The 26417-nt window shown below is 49.2% G+C and overlaps 1 protein-coding gene and 1 long non-coding RNA gene across 2 annotated transcripts; both read left to right on the top strand.

The window, feature by feature from the left end:
- The first annotated feature begins 180 nt into the window (after positions 1-180).
- On the top strand, positions 181-5014 carry LOC142254584 (uncharacterized). The gene is made up of 7 exons (XM_075325704.1): positions 181-700; positions 2100-2366; positions 2491-2790; positions 3372-3626; positions 4030-4479; positions 4646-4851; positions 4929-5014. The coding sequence occupies exons 1-7, from the start codon at positions 684-686 to the stop codon at positions 4934-4936; spliced, it is 1503 nt and encodes a 500-aa protein (XP_075181819.1). The 5' UTR covers positions 181-683; the 3' UTR covers positions 4937-5014.
- A 3051-nt stretch (positions 5015-8065) lies between these two features.
- LOC142254585 (uncharacterized) lies at positions 8066-9430 on the top strand. Its single transcript, XR_012727266.1, has 2 exons — positions 8066-8880; positions 9160-9430. It is a non-coding gene; the product is annotated as an uncharacterized LOC142254585 (long non-coding RNA).
- The last annotated feature ends 16987 nt before the right edge of the window (positions 9431-26417 follow it).

Here is a 26417-nt window from a genome sequence, read left to right as displayed (position 1 = left end):
CGCGGTGACAGTTCTCGCCTATCCGTTTTCGCTCGCGTGGGGCGGCCCCCGAAGCATGGAGCACGAACCGAGCGTCTCCCGGCGCCGCCATCGCGCACCCACGACCCTCGTGGCGGGACGGACGCGATGGCGCAAAAATTTTTTTCCGAGAGTCAACCCGCGATACCCAACTATCACCCGCCACAATCATGGCCATTTACCCAACTCAGGTGGGTAATGTCACAATTGTGACATTTACCCAACTCTCACTCTCTGCAGTGCTGAAAATTGACCACCAGGTGGCAGAGTCGGATTAAAAATCATTCAAGGCAGATGAATGATGTGCCCAGAAATGCCCAGACAAGTGTCACCGGAGGGCGCTGTTGATTAATTGAAATCTCACAGTGACTTTGCTTTTTTTTTTTTTTTTTTTTCTTTCTCTGCATAAACCCCCACCTCCTCCTATGATTTAATTGAACCAATCGCTGCAGAGGCTGGAGTTTTAACAGGAAGTGAGTTGAGGAGGGAAATTTGATTCTGCAAAGGATCTCAGAGAGAGCAGTTCACCCCAAGGGAGTCTCTGCGTCTTACGCCGTTTACACGGAAGCTTGGACGCGCGTCCCCCAGGGAGAAGGTGCGATCTACCCCAGTTACTCAGGAGCGTGGACGGTGTCGTGTTCCCCCACGGAGGCGACATTACAGCGATGGAGTACGGATCAAAGTAAGTGCACCCGGGTCGGGCCGAGAGAGGGGAAGGAGGGGGGTTGAGAGTGGGCCACAGTGAGTGTGAGGGGAACGTTAATCTGCAGGGGCATACTGGGGTACACTCAGATTGTGGGGTACACGGGCGGATGGAGAATATCATAGGTTATTGTATATTGCTTGTGCAGGTATGGAGGATGGGCAGTGTCCCTATAGTGGAGTGTTATCTGATGGCCTGTTAGTGACCTCAGCCACAGGATTACTTTAGCCGTTAGACTGCAGGGGGGGATGGGACTGCTCCAACTGTATTTTCACATCATCTTAGTGTTTAAAATCTTTCATGTACAGGCACCACACAGGACCCCAGGCAGCACCCTGAGGCCCCGGACACTGGCTTGTGGCCCCTGTGGCCCCGGACACTGGCTTGTGGCCCCGGACACTGGCTTGGGGCCCCGGACACTGCCTTGTGGCCCCGGACACTGCCTTGTGGCCCCGGACAGTAGCATGTGGCCCTTGAGGCCCCGGACAGTGGTTTGTGGCCCCTGAGGCCCCCGGACAGTGGCTTGTGGCCCCTGAGGCCCCGGACAGTGGTGTGTGGCCCCTGGGGCCCCGGACAGTGGCTTGTGGCCCCGGACAGTGGCTTGTGGCCCCTGAGGCCCCCGGACAGTGGCTTGTGGCCCCTGAGGCCCCGGACAGTGGTGTGTGGCCCCTGGGGCCCCGGACAGTGGCGTGTGGCCCCTGGGGCCCCGAGCACGTCCAGGGGCCCCGAGCACGCCCAGGGGCCCCGAGCACGCCCAGGGGCCCCTGACATGCCCAGGGGCCCCAGACTCGCCCAGGGGCCCCTGACTTGCCCAGGGGCCCCTGACTCACCCAGGGGCCCCTGACTCGCCCAGGGGCCCCTGAATCGCCCAGGGGCCCCTTGTGGCTCCTGACTCGCCCAGGGGCCCCTTGTGGCTCCTGACACGCCCAGGGGCCCCTTGTGGCTCCTGACACGCCCAGGGGCACCTTGTGGCTCCTGACACGCCCAGGGGCTCCTTGTGGTCCCTGACACGCCCAGGGGCCCAGGGGCCCCTAGGGCGTGTCAGGGCCCCTGACTCGGCGGTGTGGCCCCTGACTTGGCAGTGTGGCCCCTGGGTGTGGCCCCTGACTCGGCGGTGTGGCCCCTGACATGGTGGTGTGGCCCCTGGCACCTTGGTGCATGTCAGGACCCTTGCAGCCCCCATGGCTCCCCAAGAAACAGAACGCCTATCGCAGGCTCCACAACAAACAATGGTTATTGCGGGCAGCACACGGGGCCCCAGGCAGCACACAAGGGGGCAGAGACAGCGCCCGTGGTCCCTGGTAGCGCTCATGTCCCCTGGCAGCTGGATGGATTCTAAGTGATATTGTTTCTAATGTTACACTTTTTTTTTTTACAGGCATTTCAGGATGCCCATGACATGTCCAGTTTGTCAGGAAACAGTGGCACAACTGGCACAGCATCTCAAACGGAAATGCCTGAAGTTTGGCACGGATGAGGAGAGGACTGCAGTCTTGAAAGAGGCTAAGGAGAGGCTGGTGACTCTTGCATCGAAGGGAACAGTTATCTCTTATCAAGATATTCCGGCCCTCGGTACAAGAGATACTTTTGCTGCTTTCCTGGAGGAAAGAGGATTTTTTATATCTGATAAACCAGCTGTGGCCAGGTATGCCCCATCATTGCTACCATCTTATGCTGTGAATACTCTCGCTCACACTTCTTTGGTTTTATAGGTTTTACATTAATGTTTTGAACTTTGAATAATAATCACAATGCTTTTTCATTTATAGGATTGTTGAAGATGAGAGGCCATCTACGTCTGCCACGGAATTGCTCATGCAAGATGAGCTGCCAGCCAGGGAGAGAGAGCAGCCCGCCAAGGAGGGAGTGTTGCCCGTCGAGGTTATGGTAGCACCTGACGTGGAAGAAGAGCTGCCCGCCGTGGCCACGGAAGAAATTCCACCAGCGGCGGAGGAAGAGCTGCCAGTGGTGCTGGAAGAAATGTCAATTGCGGAGAACCTGCCCATCATCGAAGAGCCGCCTGTGGTGGAGGAAGAGCAACCCATCAGAGAGGATGTTCATGACTACAGGTCAGTGTAAATACATACAAGGAATTTAGTTTATAGTGAACCTGTCAGGTGCAGTATGCACCTAGAACCACAAGCTGTTCTGGGTACATATTGATATTCCCTGCCTTATTGTCCCTGTATCTAGTAGCATACATACAGATCTTTAGAAAATGTATTTCTCAAGATCTTTTATTATATGCTAATGGGTGCAGGGTCTAGTCGCAAGGGCGTTAGTTCCAGCGCTCATTCCGCCCTCTTAGCATGTTAGCACACCTGCAGGGGCGTGCTAACATGCTATTCAATGCAGCATCACCAGAGGTGACCCGTGTACCTGTTACCAGTGATCCGAATGCACACCACTTCCGGACATGCGCACTATGAAGCAGTGTATGCCTCCCGGCTTCAGAGAGGTCTGGTGCGCATGACTGGAACTGCCGGGACTTCAGATCAGTGGGGACAGCGGACACAAGTACGCGCATAACCGCTGGTGATGCTGCATTGAATAGCATGATAGCAGGTTAGCACACCCACAGGGGCGTGCTAAGAGGACGAAATGAGCGCAGGAACTAACGCCCTTGTGACTAGTCCCTTATAATTTACAGGACTGGTGAAGACGAGGAACCATCCACATCCACTGGCATATCGACACGTCACATGTCAGTTAATGTGGACAACGCACCCACCGCAGATCCTGAATCGTCTTCTGTATCTGATGATGATGATGAGGCCGTTTCACTCAGTGAGGCAGATTCAAACTCAGAAACCAGTGAAGAAGAGAATGACAACGAGCCTAATGTAGAAGCTGAGACCACAGAAGGAGAAGAGAATTCCAGGAACACAGATGAGCATGGGGAGCGGTAAGACACTGTGTGTGTGTGTGTGTGTGTGTCTCTCTTTCTGTGTCTCTCTTTCTGTGTCTCTCTTTCTGTGTCTCTCTTTCTGTGTCTCTCTTTCTGTGTCTCTCTTTCTGTGTCTCTGTCTGTCTGTGTTTCTGTCTCTGTGTTTCTGTCTCTGTGTTTCTGTCTCTGTGTTTCTGTCTCTGTGTTTCTGTCTCTCTCTGTCTCTGTTTCTGTCTCTGTCTGTCTCTGTGTTTCTGTCTCTGTGTGTCTCTTTCTCTCCCTGCTCTCTTCCCACCCTGGTCTCGGTCTCCTACCTCTCCCTGCTTTCTTCCCACCCTGGTCTGTCTCTTGTACATACATATATGGGTTTTGTTTGTTTTTTTTTAATCAAGGTTGTAATCTGTTTCCTCCAAATTTATAGATCTTCAAGGATAAAATGGAGTGTTACTTCGAGGATCAAAATGCAAGAAGCAGGATTGTATAATCGCCATCCTTCGTCCGATCCAATCCTACAAGGTTTTTCTGACTATTTACAAAACCACTGTAAACTGGAGAGGTACAAGCAAAAGGTTGAAGATGTGTCGAGGTTTCTGTATTTTATGGACAAGCGCCGTGTGAGCCTCAACTTTGCAAAGAAGATTGAGAAAGCACGCTCATTCTTCAAAAAACTCAAAGACATTGGCCTGTGCAACCAAACCGTCTCCAACTACTTGAAGCATGTCCGGAGATTTGTACACTACCTGCTGTTTGCGACCGATGTAACGTGGCAAAACAGAAAACTTTATAAGATAATGAAATATTTCAAGAACGTGATTATGGACATCCAGAAGACCTTTTCTAAGGGAATAGCAAAAGAGGTGGTTAGCAAAAGGTATGTCATGAGCTATCATTTATCCTTCCTGGGTATCCACAATTTTTTTTTTTTTTTGTGTAATTTATTTCTCCCTTCCACCAAGGTTTTTTGTTGTTTTTTTTACCGTCTTCACATTCTTTAATAGGCCTTACATAACAATCACATTTATTAATCTTTATCTTAGATACCTGGAATTGCAGAGAAACGACAAAACACCAGAGCAATGTCGGGCGCTTTTGAATGTCGCAAAGCCAGCGTTCTTACAAGCCATCGAGGACGTCCAAGAAGGATCCCGAGATCAAGACGCTCAGCTCAATATACTTTATTATCTTGAAGCCCTAATTGTACTAAAACACTTGCAAAGACCAGGAGTTGCCAAAAAATATGACCGTAAGTAAAAACCTGCTTCTCCTTATTGTCCTATAAAACCATCTGTCTCTCCAACTTTCCCATGTATTGATTCACAGGTTTCTGAGTGGACGGGAAGGATGCATTACTTGCATCAAAATCAAGAAGAACTGGCAGTTGTTGGCGTTAAATCCCATAAAACTGCTGCCCAACAAGTAGCGTGCTTTGTTCTCAATCAAGAAGAAGAGGAGGTAAGATTTTCCTGTCGTAGCGACAGCACACACATTAAGCCGAGGCCACACGGGGATTACTACGAGTCCTCGCATGACACTCAGCTCACGCTCACAGCACAGCGGGAGCTGAGTGTCATGCGAGTGACACGCGACTGTGGTCCGATCACACCACAGCTGCGGAGGGGCGGGCAGGTGCTGCAGAGGAGAGGAAGGGATTGGTCTCCCTATCTCCTCCATTGCTGGCTGATGCGAGAATCGCACTGCTCTTGCGTTACACCGGTTTAATGTGAGAGCAATGCGATGTTTCTCTCGCCCCCATAGACTTGAATGGGTGCGAGTGAAACAAGCTCGCAGCATGCTGCGACTGTTTTCTCGGTCTGATTAGGGCTGAGAAAATAATCGCTCATGGGCGTTGCCCCATAGAGTAATATTGGTCCAAGTGGAATGAGTTGGTTTTTTTTATCGCATTACACTCGCTCCGTATTACTTGCCGTGTATCTTAGACTTAAGAGGGGGATCCGCCCCACCAGGACAGTAAACCTACAGAATAAAAGGGTGGTACTTCTCCTCCTATGCAGTTGGCACAGAGGTGACTTTTCTATTTATTAAGATAACCCAGCGGTAGCCCCTCTCCTGCTCAGAAATCCCAACTGAGCCTTAAAAGAGGTACCATATTTTTACCCTGAAGTTTTCCTGTCCTGGTGGAGCAGATCCCTCTCTCATGTGGGCACTGTTGTGGACTCCAGTAAGAAATTGTCTTGTTGAAATCTTCTTACAGTAACATTCAAAAGCCCCATTCAAAATCTAACAAGTGGTTTCTTTGTTTTTTTTCCACAGTGGTTTAACGTTTACTTTTCAGAAGTGAGACCGGTGCTGGCCACACGAGACAGCCCGAATAACTTCTTCTTATCGACTTCAGGAATAAAAATTCATAACGTAACCAACGACCTTACACGCTACCACAAAAAGTAAGTGATAAGTCAAAAAACTATATTTTAAATATTGTGCCATGTATTTACGATCTACTCTATTCCTTTCTAGGTATAAAATTGAAAATATCTCCAGTCAGCTGGTCAGAAAAGTCTGTCAGACATGGACAGTGTCTAACCTGACAGAGAAAGAGAAGTATCTGTTCTCGAAATACTTAAGCCATTCGAACATGACAGCGGAGAGGAACTACAGGGAGAAAACCTTAGGGGACCTCTGTGAAGCATTCCAACTGGTTGCAGGAGCAGGCAGACCAAGGGAAACCCAGCCCAGCACCTCAAGGTAATTCATTGCAATGCAGATATGATTTCATATTTGTACATAAACTGTTGCCAGAATTTAAGTTTGTTTTCTGTCTCCCCTACAGAGCTACAGAAGGAAGCAGCAGAGAAGAGGAGCAAAGGGTCCAGGCCCAGGAAGTCGAAGCTACCAGTGCCCAACTTGAAGAAGTACCCGGTGACTCAAGTTTAAATCCAAGGTGGGTATACCTTTAAATCAGTGCCACAGGTCAATGTTTGCTGCGGAAAAAACAAGCACAGCGAGCATGTGATTTCTAGAAATCATGTCCACTATGCTTGTACTGTACAATGCAGTGTTTTGGAAGCAGCAGAAAAACGCTACATCCCAAACGCTGCCAGCCCTGATCGTGGGCACGCACTCTAAGGGTAGAGTCACAATGGCGCATGACTCGCACGAGAGCAATGTGAGAGAAATCTGGCATTGCATTTGACCCCATTTAAGACAATACAGCAGCTCACCTCTGCAAGTTTTTTTTTTTTCTCAGCCCTAATTGGACTACGGAAAAAAAAAAAAAAAAAAATCGCAGCATGCTGCCATGGTCTGTGAGTCTCTCCACTCGTCCATACAAGTCTGTGGGTGAGGGAGAAACATCGGACTGCTCTCGGATGTCATCCTAGTGCAGTGCGATATGCGCACAGGCTGACAATGGAGAAGAGGGGATTAATCTCTCTCTCTTCCGCAGCTAGGATCTGCTCTCAGGAATGGATCACAGTGGCATGACACTCTGCTCACGCTTGCAGCGAGCGGGATCCGAGGGTCATTAGCATATTGCATCTGATGCTCTCTCCTCAGTTACTATGCACAAGTGTCACTCTACCCTAAGGGTAACTTTACACAGCCCAGCAGTTTACTGAATTATTGCTCAAATGAGCACATTTGGTTGGCTATCAGGTCGTGTAAACATGGCACCTTACAGGGCATTCAGTGTGTCACTCAAAAGTTGTCAGTCTCTGGGATTCACAGCAATTTAATACCCTGGCCACTTCAATGCCTGACAGATGTCCTGTGTAAAGCTGTCTTATGCCAGTGACAGCACAGTGAGTGAGCGCAGCTGCTTCTGTGGGATGAGCTGGACTTGCTAGAAGAGCAGTGATCATGTGTGCATCGTCAGGGTGTATACTAATATTGTTTATTTCAGGCCGACAGAATCTATCCTGTCCAGTGTCCGCACAAGATCCACGACGACTGGGAGGGTGTTGAGGAAAAGGAAACAGCCCGGGTAATAAGTGAATATGTTCATTGATGTCGTCTTTAAACCACAAACCTGTTTTAACATAGGTATTCCTTTTTTTTCATTTAAAGAGATGACGACTGCAGGGATCCGCCCAGAAGAATGAAGCTTATCCCTAGGCTCATATCGAAGAGAATCGACGATTGAATTTTTCATGTTTAAAAAGTTTATTAATTCCATGTTGTGCTTTTTTTTTCCCCATTTTAGGTCCAATACCAGGTGAATATTGTCTTATAGATGTACTGTTAACTATTTCTATTCTAGCTATAGGGACAAACTGGAGGTGATAAACGGCAGTGATGAAATTATTCTGACAAATGGAAGTTTGAATGGCATCGCCAATGACAACTAGTCAGATGTCTGAGCCGTTGTATTTCCCTCATGCCTTGTCTCTATAACTAGAATTCAAATAAACTTTACAAAATAAAAATGCACCAGAGGATACAGCCGTGCCAGAGGATACAGCCGTGCCAGAGGATACAGCCCACAACAGTGTCAGGTAAAATCTTGCAGCCCACCCTGCTCTGTCTGCACCGAGAATCCGCCGGACGGGCACCAGTTTGCGCCAAGAGCCAGCTGCAAAGGCCCCAAAAAACTCGTATTGTTTATGGCCCTTGAATATTGCAGTGGGCCAGCATTGCTCTAAATGTCTCTGTGAAGGTAGCCAGAGAACAAGAATAATACTCAAGTCCTACCACCACAACTGCATTTCACCCAAGACCATCTTAGGCCCTGTGCCCACGCTGTGTTTGATGCTTTTTTCATGCAGATTTTGAGAATCTGCATCAAAATCTGCATATCTATCCTGAGGGCAGCAAAGTCTATGACAGGTGGCAAGTGCTGTGCTTATGTTGCTTTTTTTCCCCCCCTTAAATTATGGTTCAGGCATCAAATCTGAAAGGGAAAAAAAATCCCAATATAATAGTACTTATAATATATAGTGTGTATTACTAAGGTGAGAGCATTGGTGTATACAAATTTATATATGTGCATATGATGTACATTAAATAAGAGAAACCAAACAAATGTCAAACTATAAACATTTTATTAAACTGAATAATTAAGCAAGGAAAAAAAAAGAAAAACGGGAACATAGACCATTCCAAGCTTGCAGTTTTCATTCTGTAGAAAGAAAAAAAGAAAAAATTAAATGTAGCACAGTGCAGAATACTATAAGAGGTCTTTACAGAACCGAGTAACGGAAGATCCAGAGGCCCACTAAGCCAGCCAGAGAGGAGACAGAGGGCTGCCGCCTGCACCCCCACCAGGAGGAGCGACAGAGGGCTGTCGCCTGCACCCCCACCAGTCTGACGTATGAAGGTTCGTGTATGGCATTGTTTCTAAACAGGCTCTTTTTTTCCTCTCATGCCTTGAACTAGAATTCAAATAGAATTTACAAAATAATGTTACTGTACGTGATCCATACCCCCAAATCAGGCTATTTTCAAGTAGCTATCTTGTAGACTGGTAGACAGGACATTTGTGTATCCCAGCAGGGACATTTCAATAGCTGGCAATACAGGGTCACTTTTGTTTATCTGTTCTGTTTCGAAAAGATAAAGGAAAGTTCGCTAATGTTTACTGTTGTTGTTCCCACAGAATGAAGATGTGTAAAAGCAGTCATCACTAGACATTAATGTGTATATGTTTCTGAAATACAATATTAAGACAAAGAACATTTAGAAGACAAATCGGAATATCCTAGTCAAGTCGCTATAGGGAACACATGCCTCCATATACCAGTATTTTTACGTGGATTACTGACATCTGTTTGTTAATGTGTAGTAATCTGTAGTGGTCTTACGAGGTAGGGGCCCGTGGAACAATGTCAACCGTGAATGTATATTAAATATAAACATTTTAATATTTATCTGTGTCTTCTGTTTGTTTTCTAAAGTAGGCCTACATGGTGTAACAAGTCAAGCAGCTTCTGCTACTGCCGCCTGGGGGCAGAAAATATCATTTGAACAAAATTTTAGGGGTAAAGGCCCTGTCACACACAGATAAATCTTTGGCAGATCTGTGGTTGCAGTGAAATCATGGACATAGAGTTCCATTTGTACACAGCCACAAACCTGGCCCTGATTGTCCACAACTTCACTGCAACCACAGATCTGCCACAGATTTAGCAATGTCTGTGACAGGGCCTTAAGGGAAAGTAGTCTGCAGCAAAAAAACGTATATTTTGGGTCCCTGCTCCCCTCTCCAGGCTTGTGGGTGTCCCTGCTGCCCCCCCCCTCAGCCAGCTCGGGGGAGAGGACAGAGGCCCAGGGAGTCCCAGGGGAGAGGACAGAGGCCCAGGGAGTCCCAGGGGAGAGGACAGAGGCCCAGGGAGTCCCAGGGGAGAGGACAGAGGCCCAGGGAGTCCCAGGGGAGAGGACAGAGGCCCAGGGAGTCCAAGGGGAGAGGACAGAGGCCCAGGGAGTCCCAGGGGAGAGGACAGAGGCCCAGGGAGTCCCAGGGGAGAGGACAGAGGCCCAGGGAGTCCAAGGGGAGAGGACAGAGGCCCAGGGAGTCCCAGGGGAGAGGACAGAGGCCCAGGGAGTCCCAGGGGAGAGGACAGAGGCCCAGGGAGTCCCAGGGGAGAGGACAGAGGCCCAGGGAGTCCAAGGGGAGAGGACAGAGGCCCAGGGAGTCCCAGGGGAGAGGACAGAGGCCCAGGGAGTCCCAGGGGAGAGGACAGAGGCCCAGGGAGTCCCAGGGGAGAGGACAGAGGCCCAGGGAGTCCAAGGGGAGAGGACAGAGGCCCAGGGAGTCCCAGGGGAGAGGACAGAGGCCCAGGGAGTCCCAGGGGAGAGGACAGAGGCCCAGGGAGTCCCAGGGGAGAGGACAGAGGCCCAGGGAGTCCTAGGGGAGAGGACAGAGGCCCAGGGAGTCCCAGGAGCCAAGACAGAGTCCCAGGAGCCAAGACAGAGTCCCAGGAGCCAAGACAGAGTCCCAGGAGCCAACAGGGAGGCCCAGGAGCCAACAGGGAGGCCCAGGAGCCAACAGGGAGGCCCAGGAGCCAAGACAGAGGCCCAGGAGCCAAGACAGAGGCCCAGGAGCCAACAGGGAGGCCCAGGAGCCAACAGGGAGACCCAGGAGCCAGGACAGAGGCCCAGGAGCCAAGACAGAGGCCCAGGAGCTAAGACAAATGCCCAGGGGCCAAGACAGAGGCCCAGGGGCCAAGACAGAGGCCCAGGAGCCAAGACAGAGGCCCAGGAGCCAACAGGGAGGCCCAGGAGCCAACAGGGAGACCCAGGAGCCAGGACAGAGGCCCAGGAGCCAAGACAGAAGCCCAGGAGCCAAGACAGAGGCCCAGGGGCCAGGACAGAGGCCCAAGGGCCAAGACAGAGGCCCAGGGGCCAAGACAGAGGCCCAGGAGCCAAGACAGAGGCCCAGGAGCCAACAGGGAGGCCCAGGAGCCAAGACAGAGGCCCAGGAGCCAGGACAGAGGCCCAGGAGCCAAGACAGAGGCCCAGGGGCCAAGACAGAGGCCCAGGAGCCAAGACAGAGGCCCAGGAGCCAAGACAGAGGCCCAGGAGCCAACAGGGAGGCCCAGGAGCCAAGACAGAGGCCCAGGAGCCAAGACAGAGGCCCAGGAGCCAACAGGGAGGCCCAGGAGCCAAGACAGAGGCCCAGGAGCCAGGACAGAGGCCCAGGAGCCAAGACAGTGGCCCAGGAGCCAACAGGGAGGCCCAGGAGCCAAGACAGAGGCCCAGGAGCCAAGACAGAGGCCCAGGAGCCAAAAAGCCCCAAAAAGACGGCCATGTTTGAACCCCGATAACTTCTTAACGCTGGGTCCTAGAGCTTCGGGTATGGGCTCGTTGGAATCGGGGTGAAGAAATCTAGGGGGGTCTATACAGGCATTCCGCTAGATGCTTTAGATTAGGAGATATTTGGCTTCAACTGCAGTCTGCTGAAGAGCGCCCTCTAATCTGGAATTACACCCAAAGGTGTAGCTTACTTTGCGGCTTCATATCTCGGGAACCAAACATGTCACCGGGTCATGTGACCCCTTAAAATTTAAGTCTGAACCTGGCCGAGCTAATGGGACATATCCCGCAATTGAGGGACCCCGGGAAACGACGGCAATGCGTCACAAAAAGATGGCCATGTTTGAACCCCGATAACTTCTTAACGCGGGGTCGTAGAGCTTCGGGGATGGTCTCATTGGAATCGGGGTGAAGAAATCTAGGGGGGTCAACACAGGCTTTCCGCTAGATGCTTTAGATTAGGAGATATTTGGCTTCAACTGCAGTCTGCAGAAGAGCGCCCTCTAATCTGGAATTACACCCAAAGGTGTAGCTTACTTTGCGGCCTCATATCTCGGTAACCAAACATCTCACCGGGTCATGTGACCCCTTAAAATTTAAGTCTGAATCTGGCCGAGCTAATGGGACGTATCCCGCAATTGAAGGACCCCGGGAAACGACGGCAATGCGCCCCAAAAAGACGGCCATGTTTGAACCCCGATAACTTATTAATGCTGTGTCCTAGAGCTTCGGGGATGGTCTCGTTGGAATCGGGGTGAAGAAATCTAGGGGGTTGTATGCAAGCATTCTGCTAGATGCTTTAGATTAGGAGATATTTGGCTCCAACTGTCACCTGTGGACTTTGCTCTATATATATATATATATTTTTTTCATACTGCGAGAGTTGGGTATATGGACATAATTGTGGCTTTTACCCAACTCTCACGGTCTGCTCAACAGCGCCCCCTAGTCTGGAATTACACCCAAAGGTGTAGCTTACTTTGCGGCCTCATATCTCGGGAACCAAACATCTCAGCGGGTCATGTGACCCCTTAAAATTTAAGTCTGAACCTGGCCGAGCTAATGGGACGTATACCGCAATTGGGGGACCCCGGGAAACGACGGCAATGCGCCCCAAAAAGACAGCCATGTTTGAACCCCGATAACTTCTTAACGCGGGGTCCTAGAGCTTCGGGTATGGGCTCGTTGGAATCGGGGTGAAGAAATCTAGGGGGGTCTATATAGGCATTCCGCTAGATGCTTTAGATTAGGAGATATTTGGCTCCAACTGTCACCTGTGGACTTTGCTCTCTATATATATTTTTTCTCATACTGCGAGAGTTGGGTATATGGACATAATTGTGGCTTTTACCCAACTCTCACGGTCTGCTCAACAGCGCCCCCTAGTCTGGAATTACACCCAAAGGTGTAGCTTAATTTGCGGCTTCATATCTCGGGAACCAAACATCTCACCGGGTCATGTGACCCCTTAAAATTTAAGTCTGAACCTGGCCGAGCTAATGGGACGTATACCGCAATTGGGGGACCCCGGGAAACGACGGCAATGCGCCCCAAAAAGACGGCCATGTTTGAACCCCGATAACTTCTTAACGCGGGGTCCTAGAGCTTCGGGGATGGTCTCATTGGAATCGGGGTGAAGAAATCTAAGGGGGTCTATACAGGCATTCCGCTAGATGCTTTAGAATAGGAGATATTTGGCTTCAACTGTCACCTGTGGACTTTGCACTAAATATATATACTTTTTTTTTTCATTCTGCGAGGGTTGGCTATATGGACTTAATTGTGGCTTTTACCCAACCCTCACGGTCTGCTCAACAGCGCCCCCTAGTCTGGAATTACACCCAAAGGTGTAGCTTATTTTGCGGCTTCATATCTCGGGAACCAAACATCTCACCGGGTCATGTGACCCCTTAAAATTTAAGTCTGAACCTGGCCGAGCTAATGGGACTTATCCCGCAATTGTGGGACCCCGGGAAACGACGGCAATGCGCCCCAAAAAGACGGCCATGTTTGAACCCCGATAACTTCTTAACGCTGGGTCCTAGAGCTAAGGGGATGGTCTCGTTGGAATCGGGGTGAAGAAATCTAGGGGGGCTAAACAGGCATTCCGCTAGATGCTTTAGATTAGGAAATATTTGGCTTCAACTGCAGTCTGCTGAAAAGCGCCCTCTAATCTGGAATTACACCCAAATGTGTAGCTTACTTTGCGGCCTCATATCTCGGGAACCAAACATGTCACCGGGTCATGTGACCCCTTAAAATTTAAGTCTGAACCTGGCCGAGCTAATGGGACTTATCCCGCAATTGAGGGACCCCGGGAAACGACGACAATGCGCCACAAAAAGATGGCCATGTTTGAACCCCGATAACTTCTTAACGCGGGGTCGTAGAGCTTCGGGGATGGTCTCATTGGAATCGGGGTGAAGAAATCTAGGGGGGTCTATACAGGCTTTCCGCTAGATGCTTTGGATTAGGAGATATTTGGCTTCAACTGCAGTCTGCTGAAGAGCGCCCTCTAATCTGGAATTACACCCAAATGTGTAGCTTACTTTGCGGCCTCATATCTCGGGAACCAAACATGTCACCGGGTCATGTGACCCCTTAAAATTTAAGTCTGAACCTGGCCGAGCTAATAGGACGTATACCGCAATTATGGGACCCCGGGAAACGACGGCAATGCGCCCCAAAATGACGGCCATGTTTGAACCCCGATAACTTCTTAACGCTGTGTCCTAGAGCTTCGGGGATGGTCTCGTTGGAATCGGGGTGAAGAAATCTAGGAGGTTCTATACAGGCATTCCGCTAGCTGCTTTAGATTAGGAGATATTTGGCTCCAACTGTCACCTGTGGACTTTGCTCTATATATATATATTTTTTTTTCCATACTGCGAGAGTTGGGTATATGGACATAATTGTGGCTTTTATCCAACTCTCACGGTCTGCTCAACAGCGCCCCCTAGTCTGGAATTACACCCAAATGTGTAGCTTACTTTGCGGCCTCATATCTCGGGAACCAAACATCTCAGCGGGTCATGTGACCCCTTAAAATTTAAGTCTGAACCTGGCCGAGCTAATGGGACGTATACCGCAATTGGGGGACCCCGGGAAACGACGGCAATGCGCCCCAAAAAGACGGCCATGTTTGAACCCCGATAACTTCTTAACGCGGGGTCCTAGAGCTTCGGGTATGGGCTCGTTGGAATCGGGGTGAAGAAATCTAGGGGGGTCTATACAGGCATTCCGCTAGATGCTTTAGATTAGGAGATATTTGGCTCCAACTGTCACCTGTGGACTTTGCTCTCTATATATATATTTTTTTCTCATACTGCAAGAGTTGGGTATATGGACATAATTGTGGCTTTTACCCAACTCTCACGGTCTGCTCAACAGCGCCCCCTAGTCTGGAATTACACCCAAAGGTGTAGCTTATTTTGCGGCTTCATATCTCGGGAACCAAACATCTCACCGGGTCATGTGACCCCTTAAAATTTAAGTCTGAACCTGGCCAAGCTAATGGGACTTATCCCGCAATTGGGGGACCCCGGGAAACGATGGCAATGCGCCCCAAAAAGACGGCCATGTTTGAACCCCGATAACTTCTTAACGCGGGATCCTAGAGCTTCGGGGATGGTCTCGTTGGAATCGGGGTGAAGAAATCTAGGGGGGCTAAACAGGCATTCCACTAGATGCTTTAGATTAGGAAATATTTGGCTTCAACTGCAGTCTGCTGAAAAGCGCCCTCTAGCCTGGAATTACACCCAAATGTGTAGCTTACTTTGCGGCCTCATATCTCGGGAACCAAACATGTCACCGGGTCATGTGACCCCTTAAAATTTAAGTCTGAACCTGGCCGAGCTAATGGGACGTATACCGCAATTATGGGACCCCGGGAAACGACGGCAATGCGCCCCAAAATGACGGCCATGTTTGAACCCCGATAACTTCTTAACGCTGTGTCCTAGAGCTTCGGGGATGGGCTCGTTGGAATCGGGGTGAAGAAATCTAGGGGGTTCCATACAGGCATTCCGCTAGCTGCTTTAGATTAGGAGATATTTGGCTCCAACTGTCACCTGTGGACTTTGCTCTATATATATATATTTTTTCATACTGCGAGAGTTGGGTATATGGACATAATTGTGGCTTTTACCCAACTCTCACGGTCTGCTCAAAAGCGCCCCCTAGTCTGGAATTACACCCAAAGGTGTAGCTTACTTTGCGGCCTCATATCTCGGGAACCAAACATCTCAGCGGGTCATGTGACCCCTTAAAATTTAAGTCTGAACCTGGCCGAGCTAATGGGACGTATCCCGCAAATGGGGGATCCCGGGAAATGACGGCAATACGCCCCAAAAAGACGGCCATGTTTGAACCCCGATAACTTCTTAATGCGGGGACCTAGAGCTTCGGGGATGGTCTCATTGGAATCAGGGTGAAGAAATCTAGGAGGTTCTATACAGGCATTCCGCTAGATGCTTTAGATTAGGAGATATTTGGCTCCAACTGTCACCTGTGGACTTTGCTCTATATATATATATATTTTTTTTCTCATACTGCGGGAGTTGTGTATATGGACATAATTGTGGCTTTTACCCAACTCTCACGGTCTGCTCAACAGCGCCCCCTAGTCTGGAATTACACCCAAAGGTGTAGCTTACTTTGCGGCTTCATATCTCGGGAACCAAACATGTCACCGGGTCATGTGACCCCTTAAAATTTAAGTCTGAACCTGGCCGAGCTAATGGGACATATCCCGCAATTGAGGGACCCCGGGAAACGACGGCAATGCGCCACAAAAAGATGGCCATGTTTGAACCCCGATAACTTCTTAACGCGGGGTCGTAGAGCTTCGGGGATGGTCTCATTGGAATCGGGGTGAAGAAATCTAGGGGGGTCTATACAGGCTTTCCGCTAGATGCTTTAGATTAGGAGATATTTGGCTTCAACTGCAGTCTGCTGAAGAGCGCCCTCTAATCTGAAATTACACCCAAAGGTGTAGCTTACTTTGCGGCCTCATATCTCGGTAACCAAACATCTCACCGAGTCATGTGACCCCTTAAAATTTAAGTCTGAACCTGGCCGAGCTAATAAGACGTATACCGCAATTATGGGACCCCGGGAAACGACGGCAATGCGCCCCAAACAGACGGCCATGTTTGAACCCCGATAACTTCTTAACGCGGGGTCCTAGAACTTCGGGGATGGTCTCGTTGGAATCGGGGTGAAGAAATCTAGGGGGTTCTATGTAAGCATTCTGCTAGATGCTTTAGATTAGGAGATATTTGGCTCCAACTGTCACCTGTGGACTTTGCTCTATATATATATATATTTTTTTTTTCATACTGCGAGAGTTGGGTATATGGACATAATTGTGGCTTTTACCCAACTCTCACGGTCTGCTCAACAGCGCCCCCTAGTCTGGAATTACACCCAAAGGTGTAGCTTACTTTGCGGCCTCATATCTCGGGAACCAAACATCTCAGCGGGTCATGTGACCCCTTAAAATTTAAGTCTGAACCTGGCCGAGCTAATGGGACGTATACCGCAATTGGGGGACCCCGGGAAACGACGGCAATGCGCCCCAGAAAGACGGCCATGTTTGAACCCCGATAACTTCTTAACGCGGGGTCCTAGAGCTTCGGGTATGGGCTCGTTGGAATCGGGGTGAAGAAATCTAGGGGGTCTATACAGGCATTCCGCTAGATGCTTTAGATTAGGAGATATTTGGCTCCAACTGTCACCTGTGGACTTTGCTCTCTATATATTTTTTCTCATACTGCGAGAGTTGGGTATATGGACATAATTGTGGCTTTTACCCAACTCTCACGGTCTGCTCAACAGCGCCCCCTAGTCTGGAATTACACCCAAAGGTGTAGCTTAATTTGCGGCTTCATATCTCGGGAACCAAACATCTCACCGGGTCATGTGACCCCTTAAAATTTAAGTCTGAACCTGGCCGAGCTAATGGGACGTGTACCGCAATTGGGGGACCCCGGGAAACGACGGCAATGCGCCCCAAAAAGACGGCCATGTTTGAACCCCGATAACTTCTTAACGCGGGGTTCTAGAGCTTCGGGTATAGGCTCGATGGAATCGGGGTGAAGAAATCTAGGGGGGTCTATACAGGCATTCCACTAGATGCTTTAGATTAGGAGATATTTGGCTTCAACTGCAGTCTGCTGAAGAGCGCCCTCTAATCTGGAATTACACCCAAATGTGTAGCTTACTTTGCGGCCTCATATCTCAGGAACCAAACATGTCACCGGGTCATGTGACCCCTTAAAATTTAAATCTGAACCTGGCCGAGCTAATGGGACATATACCGCAATTATGGGACCCCGGGAAACGACGGCAATGCGCCCCAAAATGACGGCCATGTTTGAACCCCGATAACTTCTTAACGCTGTGTCCTAGAGCTTCGGGGATGGGCTCGTTGGAATCGGGGTGAAGAAATCTAGGGGGTTCTATACAAGCATTCCGCTAGCTGCTTTAGATTAGGAGATATTTGGCTCCAACTGTCACCTGTGGACTTTGCTCTATATATATATATTTTTTCCCATACTGCGAGAGTTGGGTATATGGACATAATTGTGGCTTTTACCCAACTCTCACGGTCTGCTCAATAGCGCCCCCTAGTCTGGAATTACACCCAAAGGTGTAGCTTACTTTGCGGCCTCATATCTCGGGAACCAAACATCTCAGCGGGTCATGTGACCCCTTAAAATTTAAGTCTGAACCTGGCCGAGCTAATGGGACGTATCCCGCAAATGGGGGATCCCGGGAAATGACGGCAATGCGCCCCAAAAAGACGGCCATGTTTGAATCCCGATAACTTCTTAATGCGGGGACCTAGAGCTTCGGGGATGGTCTCATTGGAATCAGGGTGAAGAAATCTAGGAGGTTCTATACAGGCATTCCGCTAGATGCTTTAGATTAGGAGATATTTGGCTCCAACTGTCACCTGTGGACTTTGCTCTATATATATATTTTTTTTCTCATACTGCGAGAGTTGTGTATATGGACATAATTGTGGCTTTTACCCAACTCTCACGGTCTGCTCAACAGCGCCCCCTAGTCTGGAATTACACCCAAAGGTGTAGCTTACTTTGCGGCTTCATATCTTGGGAACCAAACATGTCACCGGGTCATGTGACCCCTTAAAATTTAAGTCTGAACCTGGCCGAGCTAATGGGACATATCCCGCAATTGAGGGACCCCGGGAAAGGACGGCAATGCGCCACAAAAAGATGGCCATGTTTGAACCCCGATAACTTCTTAACGAGGGGTCGTAGAGCTTCAGGGATGGTCTCATTGGAATCGGGGTGAAGAAATCTAGGGGGGTCTATACAGGCTTTCCGCTAGATGCTTTAGATTAGGAGATATTTGGCTTCAACTGCAGTCTGCTGAAGAGCGCCCTCTAATCTGAAATTACACCCAAAGGTGTAGCTTACTTTGCGGCCTCATATCTCGGTAACCAAACATCTCACCGAGTCATGTGACCCCTTAAAATTTAAGTCTGAATCTGGCCGAGCTAATGGGACGTATCCCGCAATTGAAGGACCCCGGGAAACGACGGCAATGCGCCCCAAAAAGACGGCCATGTTTGAACCCCGATAACTTATTAACGCTGTGTCCTAGAGCTTCGGGGATGGTCTCGTTGGAATCGGGGTGAAGAAATCTAGGGGGTTCTATGTAAGCATTCTGCTAGATGCTTTAGATTAGGAGATATTTGGCTCCAACTGTCACCTGTGGACTTTGCTCTATATATATATATATTTTTTTTTCATACTGCGAGAGTTGGGTATATGGACATAATTGTGGCTTTTACCCAACTCTCACGGTCTGCTCAACAGCGCCCCCTAGTCTGGAATTACACCCAAAGGTGTAGCTTACTTTGCGGCCTCATATCTCGGGAACCAAACATCTCAGCGGGTCATGTGACCCCTTAAAATTTAAGTCTGAACCTGGCCGAGCTAATGGGACGTATACCGCAATTGGGGGACCCCGGGAAACGACGGCAATGCGCCCCAAAAAGACGGCCATGTTTGAACCCCGATAACTTCTTAACGCGGGGTCCTAGAGCTTCGGGTATGGGCTCGTTGGAATCGGGGTGAAGAAATCTAGGGGGTCTATACAGGCATTCCGCTAGATGCTTTAGATTAGGAGATATTTGGCTTCAACTGCAGTCTGCTGAAGAGCGCCCTCTAATCTGGAATTACACCCAAATGTGTAGCTTACTTTGCGGCCTCATATCTCGGGAACCAAACATGTCACCGGGTCATGTGACCCCTTAAAATTTAAGTCTGAACCTGGCCGAGCTAATGGGACTAATCCCGCAATTGTGGGACCCCGGGAAAGGACGGCAATGCGCCCCAAAAAGACGGCCATGTTTGAACCCCGATAACTTCTTAACGCTGGGTCCTAGAGCTTCGGGGATGGTCTCATTGGAATCGGGGTGAAGAAATCTAAGGGGGTCTTTACAGGCATTCCGCTAGATGCTTTAGAATAGGAGATATTTGGCTTCAACTGTCACCTGTGGACTTTGCACTAAATATATATACTTTTTTTTTTCATTCTGCGAGGGTTGGCTATATGGACTTAATTGTGGCTTTTACTCAACCCTCACGGTCTGCTCAACAGCGCCCCCTAGTCTGGAATTACACCCAAAGGTGTAGCTTATTTTGCGGCTTCATATCTCGGGAACCAAACATCTCACCGGGTCATGTGACCCCTTAAAATTTAAGTCTGAACCTGGCCGAGCTAATGGGACTTATCCCGCAATTGTGGGACCCCGGGAAACGATGGCAATGCGCCCCAAAAAGACGGCCATGTTTGAACCCCGATAACTTCTTAACGCTGGGTCCTAGAGCTTCGGGGATGGTCTCGTTGGAATCGGGGTGAAGAAATCTAGGGGGGCTAAACAGGCATTCCGCTAGATGCTTTAGATTAGGAAATATTTGGCTTCAACTGCAGTCTGCTGAAAAGCGCCCTCTAGCCTGGAATTACACCCAAATGTGTAGCTTACTTTGCGGCCTCATATCTCGGGAACCAAACATGTCACCGGGTCATGTGACCCCTTAAAATTTAAGTCTGAACCTGGCCGAGCTAATGGGACGTATACCGCAATTATGGGACCCCGGGAAACGACGGCAATGCGCCCCAAAATGACGGCCATGTTTGAACCCCGATAACTTCTTAACGCTGTGTCCTAGAGCTTCGGGGATGGTCTCGTTGGAATCGGGGTGAAGAAATCTAGGAGGTTCGATACAGGCATTCCGCTAGCTGCTTTAGATTAGGAGATATTTGGCTCCAACTGTCACCTGTGGACTTTGCTCTATATATATATATTTTTTTTTTCATACTGCGAGAGTTGGGTATATGGACATAATTGTGGCTTTTACCCAACTCTCACGGTCTGCTCAACAGCGCCCCCTAGTCTGGAATTACACCCAAAGGTGTAGCTTACTTTGCGGCCTCATATCTCGGGAACCAAACATCTCAGCGGGTCATGTGACCCCTTAAAATTTAAGTCTGAACCTGGCCGAGCTAATGGGACGTATACCGCAATTGGGGGACCCCGGGAAACGACGGCAATGCGCCCCAAAAAGACGGCCATGTTTGAACCCCGATAACTTCTTAACGCGGGGTCCTAGAGCTTCGGGTATGGGCTCGTTGGAATCGGGGTGAAGAAATCTAGGGGGGGTCTATACAGGCATTCCGCTAGATGCTTTAGATTAGGAGATATTTGGCTCCAACTGTCACCTGTGGACTTTGCGTTATATATATATTTTTTTTTTCTCCTACTGCGAGAGTTGGGTATATGGACATAATTGTGGCTTTTACCCAACTCTCACGGTCTGCTCAACAGCGCCCCCTAGTCTGGAATTACACCCAAAGGTGTAGCTTACTTTGCGGCCTCATATCTCGGGAACCAAACATCTCAGCGGGTCATGTGACCCCTTAAAATTTAAGTCTGAACCTGGCCGAGCTAATAAGACGTATACCGCAATTATGGGACCCCGGGAAACGACGGCAATGCGCCCCAAACAGACGGCCATGTTTGAACCCCGATAACTTCTTAACGCGGGGTCCTAGAACTTCGGGGATGGTCTCGTTGGAATCGGGGTGAAGAAATCTAGGGGGTTCTATGTAAGCATTCTGCTAGATGCTTTAGATTAGGAGATATTTGGCTCCAACTGTCACCTGTGGACTTTGCTCTATATATATATATTTTTTTTTTCATACTGCGAGAGTTGGGTATATGGACATAATTGTGGCTTTTACCCAACTCTCACGGTCTGCTCAACAGCGCCCCCTAGTCTGGAATTACACCCAAAGGTGTAGCTTACTTTGCGGCCTCATATCTCGGGAACCAAACATCTCAGCGGGTCATGTGACCCCTTAAAATTTAAGTCTGAACCTGGCCGAGCTAATGGGACGTATACCGCAATTGGGGGACCCCGGGAAACGACGGCAATGCGCCCCAGAAAGACGGCCATGTTTGAACCCCGATAACTTCTTAACGCGGGGTCCTAGAGCTTCGGGTATGGGCTCGTTGGAATCGGGGTGAAGAAATCTAGGGGGTCTATACAGGCATTCCGCTAGATGCTTTAGATTAGGAGATATTTGGCTTCAACTGCAGTCTGCTGAAGAGCGCCCTCTAATCTGGAATTACACCCAAATGTGTAGCTTACTTTGCGGCCTCATATCTCGGGAACCAAACATGTCACCGGGTCATGTGACCCCTTAAAATTTAAGTCTGAACCTGGCCGAGCTAATGGGACTAATCCCGCAATTGTGGGACCCCGGGAAACGACGGCAATGCGCCCCAAAAAGACGGCCATGTTTGAACCCCGATAACTTCTTAACGCTGGGTCCTAGAGCTTCGGGGATGGTCTCATTGGAATCGGGGTGAAGAAATCTAAGGGGGTCTTTACAGGCATTCCGCTAGATGCTTTAGAATAGGAGATATTTGGCTTCAACTGTCACCTGTGGACTTTGCACTAAATATATATACTTTTTTTTTTCATTCTGCGAGGGTTGGCTATATGGACTTAATTGTGGCTTTTACTCAACCCTCACGGTCTGCTCAACAGCGCCCCCTAGTCTGGAATTACACCCAAAGGTGTAGCTTATTTTGCGGCTTCATATCTCGGGAACCAAACATCTCACCGGGTCATGTGACCCCTTAAAATTTAAGTCTGAACCTGGCCGAGCTAATGGGACTTATCCCGCAATTGTGGGACCCCGGGAAACGATGGCAATGCGCCCCAAAAAGACGGCCATGTTTGAACCCCGATAACTTCTTAACGCTGGGTCCTAGAGCTTCGGGGATGGTCTCGTTGGAATCGGGGTGAAGAAATCTAGGGGGGCTAAACAGGCATTCCGCTAGATGCTTTAGATTAGGAAATATTTGGCTTCAACTGCAGTCTGCTGAAAAGCGCCCTCTAGCCTGGAATTACACCCAAATGTGTAGCTTACTTTGCGGCCTCATATCTCGGGAACCAAACATGTCACCGGGTCATGTGACCCCTTAAAATTTAAGTCTGAACCTGGCCGAGCTAATGGGACGTATACCGCAATTATGGGACCCCGGGAAACGACGGCAATGCGCCCCAAAATGACGGCCATGTTTGAACCCCGATAACTTCTTAACGCTGTGTCCTAGAGCTTCGGGGATGGTCTCGTTGGAATCGGGGTGAAGAAATCTAGGAGGTTCTATACAGGCATTCCGCTAGCTGCTTTAGATTAGGAGATATTTGGCTCCAACTGTCACCTGTGGACTTTGCTCTATATATATATATTTTTTTTTCATACTGCGAGAGTTGGGTATATGGACATAATTGTGGCTTTTACCCAACTCTCACGGTCTGCTCAACAGCGCCCCCTAGTCTGGAATTACACCCAAAGGTGTAGCTTACTTTGCGGCCTCATATCTCGGGAACCAAACATCTCAGCGGGTCATGTGACCCCTTAAAATTTAAGTCTGAACCTGGCCGAGCTAATGGGATGTATACCGCAATTGGGGGACCCCGGGAAACGACGGCAATGCGCCCCAAAAAGACGGCCATGTTTGAACCCCGATAACTTTTTAACGCGGGGACCTAGAGCTTCGGGGATGGTCTCATTGGAATCGGGGTGAAGAAATCTAGGGGGTTCTATACAGGCATTCCGCTAGATACTTTAGATTAGGAGATATTTGGCTCCAACTGTCACCTGTGGACTTTGCTCTATATATATTTTTTTTTTCATACTGTGAGAGTTGGGTATATGGACATAATTGTGGCTTTTACCCAACTCTCACGGTCTGCTCAACAGCGCCCCCTAGTCTGGAATTACACCCAATGGTGTAGCTTATTTTGCGGCCTCATATCTCAGGAACCAAACATCTCAGCGGGTCATGTGACCCCTTAAAATTTAAGTCTGAACCTGGCCGAGCTAATGGGACATATCCCGCAATTGGGGATCCCGGGAAACGATGGCAATGCGCCCCAAAAAGACGGCCATGTTTGAACCCCGATAACTTCTTAACGCTGGGTCCTAGAGCTTCGGGGATGGGCTCGTTGGAATCGGGGTGAAGAAATCTAGGGGGGCTAAACAGGCATTCCGCTAGATGCTTTAGATTAGGAAATATTTGGCTTCAACTGCAGTCTGCTGAAAAGCGCCCTCTAGCCTGGAATTACACCCAAATGTGTAGCTTACTTTGCGGCCTCATATCTCGGGAACCAAACATGTCACCGGGTCATGTGACCCCTTAAAATTTAAGTCTGAACCTGGCCGAGCTAATGGGACGTATACCGCAATTATGGGACCCCGGGAAACGACGGCAATGCGCCCCAAAATGACGGCCATGTTTGAACCCCGATAACTTCTTAACGCTGTGTCCTAGAGCTTCGGGGATGGTCTCGTTGGAATCGGGGTGAAGAAATCTAGGAGGTTCTATACAGGCATTCCGCTAGCTGCTTTAGATTAGGAGATATTTGGCTCCAACTGTCACCTGTGGACTTTGCTCTATATATATATATATTTTTTTTCATACTGCGAGAGTTGGGTATATGGACATAATTGTGGCTTTTACCCAACTCTCACGGTCTGCTCAACAGCGCCCCCTAGTCTGGAATTACACCCAAAGGTGTAGCTTACTTTGCGGCCTCATATCTCGGGAACCAAACATCTCAGCAGGTCATGTGACCCCTTAAAATTTAAGTCTGAACCTGGCCGAGCTAATGGGACGTATACCGCAATTGGGGGACCCCGGGAAACGACGGCAATGCGCCCCAAAAAGACGGCCAAGTTTGAACCCCGATAACTTCTTAACGCGGGGTCCTAGAGCTTCGGGTATGGGCTCGTTGGAATCGGGGTGAAGAAATCTAGGGGGGTCTATACAGGCATTCCGCTAGATGCTTTAGATTAGGAGATATTTGGCTCCAACTGTCACCTGTGGACTTTGCTCTATATATATATATATATATATATATTTTTCATACTGCGAGAGTTGGGTATATGGACATAATTGTGGCTTTTACCCAACTCTCACGGTCTGCTCAACAGCGCCCCCTAGTCTGGAATTACACCCAAAGGTGTAGCTTACTTTGCGGCCTCATATCTCGGGAACCAAACATCTCAGCGGGTCATGTGACCCCTTAAAATTTAAGTCTGAACCTGGCCGAGCTAATGGGATGTATAACGCAATTGGGGGACCCCGGGAAACGACGGCAATGCGCCCCAAAAAGACGGCCATGTTTGAACCCCGATAACTTCTTAACGCGGGGACCTAGAGCTTCGGGGATGGTCTCATTGGAATCGGAGTGAAGAAATCTAGGGGGTTCTATACAGGCATTCCGCTAGATGCTTTAGATTAGGAGATATTTGGCTCCAACTGTCACCTGTGGACTTTGCTCTATATATATTTTTTTTTTCCATACTGTGAGAGTTGGGTATATGGACATAATTGTGGCTTTTACCCAACTCTCACGGTCTGCTCAACAGCGCCCCCTAGTCTGGAATTACACCCAATGGTGTAGCTTACTTTGCGGCCTCATATCTCAGGAACCAAACATCTCAGCGGGTCATGTGACCCCTTAAAATTTAAGTCTGAACCTGGCCGAGCTAATGCGACATATCCCGCAATTGTGGGACCCCGGGAAACGACGGCAATGCGCCCCAAAAAGACGGCCATGTTTGAACCCCGATAACTTCTTAACGCTGGGTCCTAGAGCTAAGGGGATGGTCTCGTTGGAATCGGGGTGAAGAAATCTAGGGGGGCTAAACAGGCATTCCGCTAGATGCTTTAGATTAGGAAATATTTGGCTTCAACTGCAGTCTGCTGAAAAGCGCCCTCTAATCTGGAATTACACCCAAATGTGTAGCTTACTTTGCGGCCTCATATCTCGGGAACCAAACATGTCACCGGGTCATGTGACCCCTTAAAATTTAAGTCTGAACCTGGCCGAGCTAATGGGACTTATCCCGCAATTGAGGGACCCCGGGAAACGACGACAATGCGCCACAAAAAGATGGCCATGTTTGAACCCCGATAACTTCTTAACGCGGGGTCGTAGAGCTTCGGGGATGGTCTCATTGGAATCGGGGTGAAGAAATCTAGGGGGGTCTATACAGGCTTTCCGCTAGATGCTTTGGATTAGGAGATATTTGGCTTCAACTGCAGTCTGCTGAAGAGCGCCCTCTAATCTGGAATTACACCCAAATGTGTAGCTTACTTTGCGGCCTCATATCTCGGGAACCAAACATGTCACCGGGTCATGTGACCCCTTAAAATTTAAGTCTGAACCTGGCCGAGCTAATAGGACGTATACCGCAATTATGGGACCCCGGGAAACGACGGCAATGCGCCCCAAAATGACGGCCATGTTTGAACCCCGATAACTTCTTAACGCTGTGTCCTAGAGCTTCGGGGATGGTCTCGTTGGAATCGGGGTGAAGAAATCTAGGAGGTTCTATACAGGCATTCCGCTAGCTGCTTTAGATTAGGAGATATTTGGCTCCAACTGTCACCTGTGGACTTTGCTCTATATATATATATTTTTTTTTCCATACTGCGAGAGTTGGGTATATGGACATAATTGTGGCTTTTATCCAACTCTC

Source organism: Anomaloglossus baeobatrachus, chromosome 10, assembly GCF_048569485.1.
Source record: "Anomaloglossus baeobatrachus isolate aAnoBae1 chromosome 10, aAnoBae1.hap1, whole genome shotgun sequence".
Lineage (NCBI taxonomy): Eukaryota > Metazoa > Chordata > Amphibia > Anura > Aromobatidae > Anomaloglossus > Anomaloglossus baeobatrachus.
This window is presented reverse-complemented; position numbering and strand designations above follow the sequence as displayed.